The sequence below is a fragment of the Plectropomus leopardus genome, chromosome 10 (assembly GCF_008729295.1).
Source record: "Plectropomus leopardus isolate mb chromosome 10, YSFRI_Pleo_2.0, whole genome shotgun sequence".
Classification (NCBI taxonomy): domain Eukaryota; kingdom Metazoa; phylum Chordata; class Actinopteri; order Perciformes; family Serranidae; genus Plectropomus; species Plectropomus leopardus.
The window spans coordinates 26,403,942-26,413,042 of record NC_056472.1 but is presented as its reverse complement, the minus strand read 5'-3'; the positions used below and the strand labels follow the sequence as shown (position 1 = coordinate 26,413,042).

Sequence of the window (9,101 nt, the reverse complement as noted above, 5' to 3'; positions counted from 1 at the left end):
ATCAGCTCCATCATTGATTTGTGGAAGAAGAAGAAGAAGAAGAAGAAAAAAAAGCTGCTGAAAGTAGAATTCTGCAAAGTCGCGCCGGCCTGTAATTGCTCAAGACACAGCGATGGGGGGGAAGGGGGGGGGGGGGGGCTGGGCTGAGGTGGCCGTGTATAAATAGTGTGCTCTCAAATACACAGTCACAACAGCAGGAGTGATCTCACCTCCTCTCCACCCCTTCTATCTATCGCTGCTGCCAGCCTCCAAAAAAGAGCGTATCCGTGAGCAGTCGCTGGTGTACTATATAGAGACGGTAAAAGGTATATGCGCTGAGAATTCACGGTGGATTTCCTCGACCGGGACCACTACTGAGCGCCCAGAGCCGAACCATGGAAGAACTTACGGCATTCGTGTCGAAATCTTTCGATCAGAAAACCAAGGAGAGCAGCAAAGAGAGTATCACGTACAGGGAAGTTTTGGAGAGCGGCTTGACAAGGGCGAGGGAGCTGGGCAGCCCGGAGACAAACCTGCAGGACATAACGGAGGGCTGCCCGGTGCATCTGTTCAAGGACCACGTCGAGCTGGAAAAGGAGAAACTCAAGGACTTTAATGTTTCAAGAGCGACTGAGGGTAAGATTATTTACATTTTTTAAAAAAGGAAAAATGCTCCGTTGTGTCGAGAAAAGTGTTGTTTGGTATCGAGAGCGACGTTTTTTCTGTTTTTGATTGTACGAACCGGCACAAATCCACGCGTAAAAATAGTTTTCGCAACAGTGCGCGTTTAGTTGGAGTAGATTTACAAAGTTAACGCATTATTTTGGTTTAATGATTATTTTACATAGAAGGAGGCGGGCCCTCCTTCTGATGGTCGTTTTAACTGTTTGATGCGTGTTTTCAGACGTCCAGGCTTTAAACCAAACGAAAACCTATCTGGGATAATTTTTGTAAAATAATTCTGTTATACATTTAGCGTTTAATTTTGAGTTTAGCGTTATTTTAATGGCAGTTTAACATTTTGCGCCAACATGAAAATTTTCGACGACTACAATAATCCTACAGGATGCATTGTAAAGCGTACTGCAATCTTTCACACTCCAGTTTATTTTCATTTATCTGTTACACGAATTCAGGTGAATTTTGTATTATATTTCGCATTTTTAAGCTTAGCTTAAACACTACTGTGATGTAGTGCCCCCTTTAAAATCTATAGCCAGTGTAGATTACTGCTTTAGATCATGCACTCGAAAAATCACACTTTCAGCTGTTAAATTGCTGCAAATTAAAAATTCTGCCATTTGAAAAAAAGGTTATCCGTTTTGTCATTTATTAATGGGTTAAACGCGACAGCAGGAAAGGCCTATTTTCACTCAGCAGACAGATAGTGTGCACTGGTCAGAGTTTTAGACATTTAGTGAGTAACTTGTTTCTATATTTATCTTGTAGGCAGAGCGAAAAAGGGGTCAGCATTATAATGTGTATTATTCTGTCTCACACTTTGTTTTAATGTAATAAGAGGAAGACTGGTTCTCTCTGCATGTGATTAATTTCAGAAGCATTTTACGTAATGTTATATGTAATATTAAATTACTTTCAGTTGTGGAAAAAACAGTCAGCTAACAGCAAAACAGCCCAGCAGTTGCAGCAGTTGTCAAGTTTGTTTCTAATAATAACAACACAGTGATATAGTACAGTATAGTCTAAGTGTTACACTGAGTTAAACAAAGATATTTTAAGGAAACGAAATGAAAGGGCTGAGATTTTTTTTAATTTATAGCCTAAAACAACCTCAGTCTGTTTTACTGAGGCGAATAATTAGGCCTAAATCTTCTCCGTTTAGCCGGAGCTTAATTCCCTGCTCTTTAAATCGCTTATACCCTTATTGGCTTACATGGCATGTATTGACTGATTTACTTTTCCCTGACATTACACACTGACTTATGGAGGCTGGAAATGCAGCCACGGGCCTCTCTCTTTCTCTCTGAAGAAATAGGCTCTGTAATGTGTGTGTGTGTGTGTATGTGTGTGTATTGCTGCCAAATTGCCAGGCCTTAGGCCCCTGACAGGGCCCAGTGTAGAGACTATGGGGGGGCCAGTAATGTGCATGAGTAGATAGGAGTGTGTGTGTATGTAGTTATTTCAGGAAGGTGTAAAGTTCAGAATTTTAACGTCTTTTCTTTTTTTATTTTTGTTGAACCCGTGGACCGTTTAACAGGGATATACGAGTGTAAGGAGAAAAAGGAGGACGTGAAGTCGGAGGACGAGGACGCACAGGGCAAACTGAAGCAGCGGAGGAGTCGCACTAACTTCACCTTGGAGCAGCTCAACGAGCTGGAGCGGCTCTTCGACGAGACGCACTACCCGGACGCTTTCATGAGAGAGGAGCTGAGCCAGCGGCTGGGACTGTCCGAGGCCAGAGTGCAGGTGAAGATCTCCTCCTTTCTCTTCCTTTTTTTTCATCCAATCTGGTTCAAAAGAGCAAACACAGCGGGGCTGCTGTGTGAGCACGAAGCGGTGTGTTTGTCATAATACTCTTGCAGGGGCTGGTGTGTGTCAGTGTGACAATAATCTCGGCGTTTTAAAGTGACATTATGATTTCTATTAGAAGTCATATATCTTCAGATTGCGATATTTCTCATACAGCAGGTGTGTGAACTGTGAAGTTTTGTTAATGATCTAATTAGTCCTTTATGCTATGATCACTGCGATATTTAAAAGAACATTTTCAAAAATCGGCGTGCCACTGCCCCATGAAAGAAGTTTATAGATTTACCTTGAAATTATTTGCAAACAAAACAATTAACACACTTAATAAACACAAAATATTTTCGTTTATTTTTTTTTACATTTTATTATTACTATTATTATTATTAATAATTAATGATTTAGTTTGCAAAATTGAGCTCGTGCTGATAATGTTTCCGAGCTTTTAAAAATCAAGTGAAAAAAAAAGCCTCAATTTTTTCCTTTTGTTTCTTTTGTGATTATAAAGAGTGTGTCCTGCAGCATGCAAATAAATAAATTCTTAAATAAAAAACGAATAGCCCATTAGTGTGTGTGCAGGATCACCTTAAACACCTGAGAGATAAATATAGCAGACTTCGTTGTGGAAAAAGTCTAAAATAATCGAGTAATATTCCTATGGGGATATGTGAAGTGTCTGTGGCACTCAGTGTTGTAATTTTATCACAATCTTGGATTTTTTAAAAATTCACAACTCATGTTTTTTTATTCCTCGTGGTGTCCTATTAATCCTGCTGGGAGTTACAATTGGAGAGTGAGATCTGTATCCTAAAAGAATTTCTATGCGATCAGTGTTAATCTTTTTGAAAGACTTTTGCAGATTGAAATTATTCCATATTTAAATTGAATATTTAATCGCGTGTGTCTGTGCCTTCTCTGGTGTAATTATCAGGGAGTTAAAATAACGCAGATATTAAATATATTTATAAGATATATAAGCAAATGTGTGTAACTTTTAACGACGGTGGGTTAGCGTGAGTCAGTGCTATCAAACACGTGTGCTGCTGTAAGTGATCCGGGATGTAACAACCTACTGAACTTGCAGCAGTAGGCCTGCAGAGCCAACATCCTACGATCCGAGCAGCCTTAGGGGAGAAAAAAAACCCCAGCAATGATTAAAATGAATGAAGAGCCTGAATGGCTGCTTCAGGGGACGCGCTCTTATGTCAACTCGTATCTCTCCTCATTTTCTTTGTAATATCTGCCATTGGCTTGATGTAGTGTCCCCATAAAAACAGATTAGAAATAACTCAATTCTGGCCCAACTCTGCTGCTGTTCAGCTATCTAATCGGATGAATAAGACCCATCGTGGAGCTTTATAAGCCCACCGACTACCATTTTGAGCTCGTGCTCGGGTTGACAGTATCATACGGGATAACACTGCTATTATCACTAATAAAATTTAAATAATTCATAGTGTAAATATGCTTTACAAAGTCCGACTGTGTCTGTTTTTATGTGATCAAAACGACCGTCAGTGCACGCTGATGGTCTCTTGAAAAATAAAGCATTTTAAGGCACTTTTTACGCACGGGGACATCACCAGATTTAGTGCGCGTGAATTGCAGCAGGGCTGTTTCAGGCTGTGAACCTGCGCTCCGAGCAGCTGTCAATGAATCTAATTGAAAGTTATGAGAGCTTGGTGAGGAGCAGGCAGTAATTCGGTTAGGACTAATATCTTTGGGTTTCTGGCGCGCTGCTAAATTAAATGTCATTATTCACTGTCTCTAATAAAAAATCAAAAAGGAAATGAGATTAGGGTATTTGTGAAGCGCATCATTGAGTGGCCCTTAATGAAGAAATAACTGTCTGAACCAGTGTAGTTCACTTTGCTTAACATACTGGCGCGTAATTGGAATTGATCCTGGGCCCGTCTAATATTAGCCTTGATTTATCTGAGGGATTACTGTGCGTCTATGCAAAATCACCTGGGATTTTCATAAACACCTTTTTCTACCATCATTTAACGCTGCAGAGCTGAGAACACACGGCCTATACAGTCGTGACAATTTACAGTATGCACCTTTATATATATTATTATTAATGTGATAATTCAAATAATAGCAATAATAATTATAATAATACAAATTATTGCAAATATATATATATAGATAAATATAAAATACATTGTTATATTTATTTTAAAAATGATATCTATATGGTTATTATTTGAAAGATAGAACACTATATATAGCCTATTTTTTAATTTTCAGGTGATTTCTGCTCTTCTGCCGCGTGCCTCTCAGTCCCTATAATAGACAGTTATTGCAGTCCCATCGACTCAGTGCTGAACGCCGATGCACGCGGCTCAAAATGGCTTCACGGCACCTTGAGTCATCATCATCATCATCATCATCATCATCAGTCTGCTGCGCCCTTTGTGGTCCCCGCGACCAGCCGCTAATTTCGTATCTGTAAATGATAATCATTGCGGGGGTCGGAGGGGAGGGGGGATAATGTTATTCACCGAGGCAAATTAGGTTGATGATGATTAACAATAGGCCGTAGCCTGCAGCCTGCAGCTTCAAAGACAGGCAGCTAATTGGAAGGTGGCTAACGAAGGTTTTTTAGTATCTTTTTAAAGAAATCTTGACGGAATATCATCATAGCACTCTGATAGTATGTCTGTGAGATTGTGGTAGTTTTCTCAGTTCTGAGTTTGTAGTCATTTTGTTGTATTTTATTTAACAATTTAATAAGATTTAACTGTAAAGCTAAACATCATGTTTATACCAACCTTATTTTTTTGATTCAGGATTTTATGTGGTCTGTTTTTTTCTGACCTAATTTAAAACAATTTCTGGCCTTATTTATATCATATACATTTTTTTTATTACAACAATTTACAGTACATTTTTTCATAAAAGCAGCTAAATAAGATTTAATTTGCTCATATGTAATTTACCTGTGCATTTCTTTTTTCTGTTACAAATAAATGGCCTGTATATGAATGTTAATATGATTGAAATAACATGTTGTGTGTAAATAAGAAAATGGCATTAATTACATTACATTTTTCAAATGATTTATTTATGTTTTATTTATTGTATATTTATATTTATCTTTTTTTTTTTTTTGCATTTTTCTTGTAGATAATTGTCTTGTGTTCAATTACAGGTCTGGTTTCAGAACAGAAGAGCAAAATGTCGAAAACAAGAAAACCAGATGCACAAAGGTAAATGTCGCTTTTTATTGCCTTTTAAATAATCTTATTTCTATTTTCCTTTTTTTGGCGGGGGGGTGTTTAAGTTTTACAATTTGCTACTTTTTTTTAACTGCATGTGTAAACAAAAACAAAAAAAACAAAACTGACTGCTCATCTCACATAACAACAACTGTCTGGCTGTCTGACAGACATCTTTCCCTTCTCTCCAGGTGTTATTCTGGGCAGCGGCAGTCACCTCGACGCATGCAGAGTAGCACCCTATGTCAATATGGGTGCCCTCCGGATGCCCTTCCAACAGGTAGGCCGTGTGCTTTTATTAGCTCTGACAAACATTTAGAAAACATCCAATCAGGGAAAATAAAAAAGCTAAATACACAGGCAGAGCTGCTGAAAAAAATGTGATTACTCAGCACGTATTGGTAAAAGTGAGTGTACACTAGAGCTGCATGTGTGTGTTTTTCTGTGGTGGAATCTGTGTCAAAGTACAGGTCTTCTATATTTGTATGCTCGCGAGAATCTATAGGCCATGTGCAGCTATTAGATGTGAGTGATGAGAGACTGTGTCGGAGGGAGGGGGAGGAGGGAGCAGCTCAGACCTCAGTGCACCTTTCACCTCCTGGCTGTGTGGAGAGGAGTTGAGCTGTAGCGGCGAGAGGAGAGCGAGAGGTGGACAGACATTTGATCCGCTGCTATCTGCTTTTGCGTCCTGGCTGCTGTGTTTGTCTGCTTGACCCCTCATGGAAAAAAAAAAGCGGCGGCCTAATTAAGCCAACAGTGCGGCAGGCGCGAGCACATAAAAGAGATGATGAAAGCAGTGGAATGGAGTGGGCTCTGATGGATATTGGCGTTGAGCTGCACTGGCAGGGGTGGAGGCTCGAGGCCTGCATACCGAGATAGGCTCGCTGTTTGAGGTTGGAATAGGCGGTGGGCAGCGTGCACAGACCGCACTGATATTACAATGCAGCGAACGAAACAAGTGAATAGCGAGTCGTTTGGTGTGAGGTGCAAGGTCTGAGGGTCGAATCTTGCATCCTTTTTCAGTCTCAATCAACAAACAGTGGTGTGGTGAAGGTTATACGCAGGTTTTCGGGGTATGCCTACTCTATTTTTTGGGCTGTTTACAGTATAATCACCCATCGGCCAAAGTAAGTGATATATAGGAGAGAAAAATAGGAGAGAATACCCCTTTCTCCTCCGTAAACAACCCATACACGTCTTAGTACACCCACCTCGTCAACTACCTCTACGCCACTGCCAAAAAGTAAAGAATAACTGCTAAAACCATCTTATTAAACAAAAAATACACAAGCTGAGAGTGTGTACGTGTGTGACAAACTAATAAACACATGTTAATGAAGATACACACAAGCACGTCAAATGTCCACATCTGTCTTCTCAGCATCGGATCACTTTTTGTCCAACACTCCGCAAAACCAAGTTTTAAAATTTCCATCAGCGCTCATACATTTTAATCAGGCGTTTGCACACTGTACATTCGGACTTTATCAGTTGCAGCTGTTACCAGCGATTGTTGGTAAATGAGATGAGTGGAAACGCTCGTTGTTTGCGGGAGGTTCTGTTTGGATGCCATCACAGACGCTGCGGAGCAACGACACATTTGTGGTTCGAATTAACTCCCCCTTTCATTCAACAGCTTAAGTCGTTTTCAGTCATTTTAGGCCAATATGAAAAGGGAGCAAACTGGGGGAAAAATAATATTTAGTCAAGTTAAAACTTTGACTTTATATCGCTCTATTTTGGTTGGAGAAGAGAGCACGAATACTTTTCTCCACTTCTTCCTGTGGTGTTTGAAACACATGAGAAATGGCAACAGGCTCAGCTCTCTCCCTCTGAAGTGAGTGGATGCTTAATTTTCACCTACTTCTTATAAAATAATTGCCAAGAATGTGAAAACTGATATTCTATGCTCCTTATGGTTCCCTTTTTTCCCTTGACTCAGGAATATGTCTGGATAAATATTTATAACTCCAAATATGTGAATATCTTTTTAGTGCAAAATTGTTTATTTATGCAATTGAATACATAATCAGGGTAACAAGACTGCATATTTCCAAGGGTATAACCGAGTCCTCAGTCTGAATTAAACAAATCTGTTCTGGGTCCTAGAAAGACTTTGATTCTAGACGATTAAATTGGATGTGGTGTCTGAGAGCAATGTATGATTCATTAACTTTTAGAATAGCTGACATGAAAAAAAGGGGCTGAAGCGCAGAGTGCAGCCCTTAACTATTTTCTTAGAAAACACACTGTAAGCAACAGCTTTGAGGGGGTAAAATTTGAGGGGGAATTTAATAGTGTCAGACTGTGAAACCTAAATCCTCAACCCTCTTCACACACACACACACACACACACACGGCCCGAGGCGCTCACTAACTTTCGTGTTTTCTTCCTCTGCAGGTCCAAGCTCAGCTCCAGTTAGACGGGGTCGCCCACTCTCACCCCCACCTGCACCCTCACCTGGCCGCTCACGCCCCCTACCTGATGTTCCCGCCCCCTCCGTTCGGACTACCAATTGCATCGCTCGCCGACTCAGCCTCTGCAGCGGCGGCGGTGGCGGCAGCTGCCAAAAGCAACAGCAAGAACTCGAGCATCGCCGACCTGCGACTCAAGGCAAGAAAACACGCCGAGGCTCTGGGACTCTGACCCCACCGGGCTGCCCCTCCGCTCGCCTGATGCCCATAATCGCCTCTCACACAAGACTGAGCCTGTGAAAGGGCCGTGACACTCACAGCTAAAACTAAACTAAACAAAAACACTGAGTGAGAATGAAAGAGAGGAACACATACAGAGAGGGGGGAGAGGGAGTGTGTGTGAGAGAGAAAGGGGGGAGAACAGTGGAGGAGGAAAATAAAAAAAAAAGAAGGAGGGAGCGAGAAAATTGTCACAAAACCAGCTGCCAAAACAAACCACTTGTAGAGAACGGTAATTAAATACCAATGAAATCACCTTTTACTTTTCGCCCCAACAGGCAGGACTTCTGCGGGGCCAGTGGCTCAGTCCACTCCAGGCACAGATCACATCCCAAGGACCGTACAAACACATGTGGATGTCTGTCTGAGGGCCAGGCCGGGGCCCGTCAGACCAGAAGACGTTAGAACAAAGCAAACTGGCAGGCAGCAGCAGGGCCAAAAGCAGAGCCTCGCTGACGCTGGCTGCCGCCATGTTGACAATGCAGAGGGTTTGAGCATGGGGTGGTGGTGGGGGGACAAACCCACCTCACCGAGGCATTGGAATGGCTCTCACCTTTACACCCCGCCCCCACCCTCACTAGAAAAAACATTTAAAAAAGGCCATATTTGTCTCCAACCACTGTGTTCCCTGCTGCTGCCAAGTGCATGAGCTCTAATGGAGGACCGTTCTGGGACTGGCCTCCATCCACACCTGACATAAACGCTCGACAACTGTTT

At 41.5% G+C, this 9,101-nt stretch overlaps 1 protein-coding gene across 2 annotated transcripts; it reads left to right on the top strand.

The window, feature by feature from the left end:
• The first annotated feature begins 210 nt into the window (after positions 1-210).
• Positions 211-8,831, top strand: shox (short stature homeobox). Of its 2 annotated transcripts, none has more exons than XM_042495020.1 (6): positions 211-615; positions 2,198-2,406; positions 5,624-5,681; positions 5,882-5,970; positions 8,092-8,304; positions 8,663-8,831. In XM_042495020.1, exons 1-6 carry the CDS (start codon positions 375-377, stop codon positions 8,750-8,752), a joined length of 900 nt encoding a protein of 299 aa, XP_042350954.1. In that variant the 5' UTR covers positions 211-374; the 3' UTR covers positions 8,753-8,831. The 2 variants fall into 2 exon arrangements, with proteins under 2 accessions (XP_042350954.1, XP_042350952.1); XM_042495018.1 differs by having other exon boundaries at positions 5,861-5,970.
• Positions 8,832-9,101: the final 270 nt, after the last annotated feature.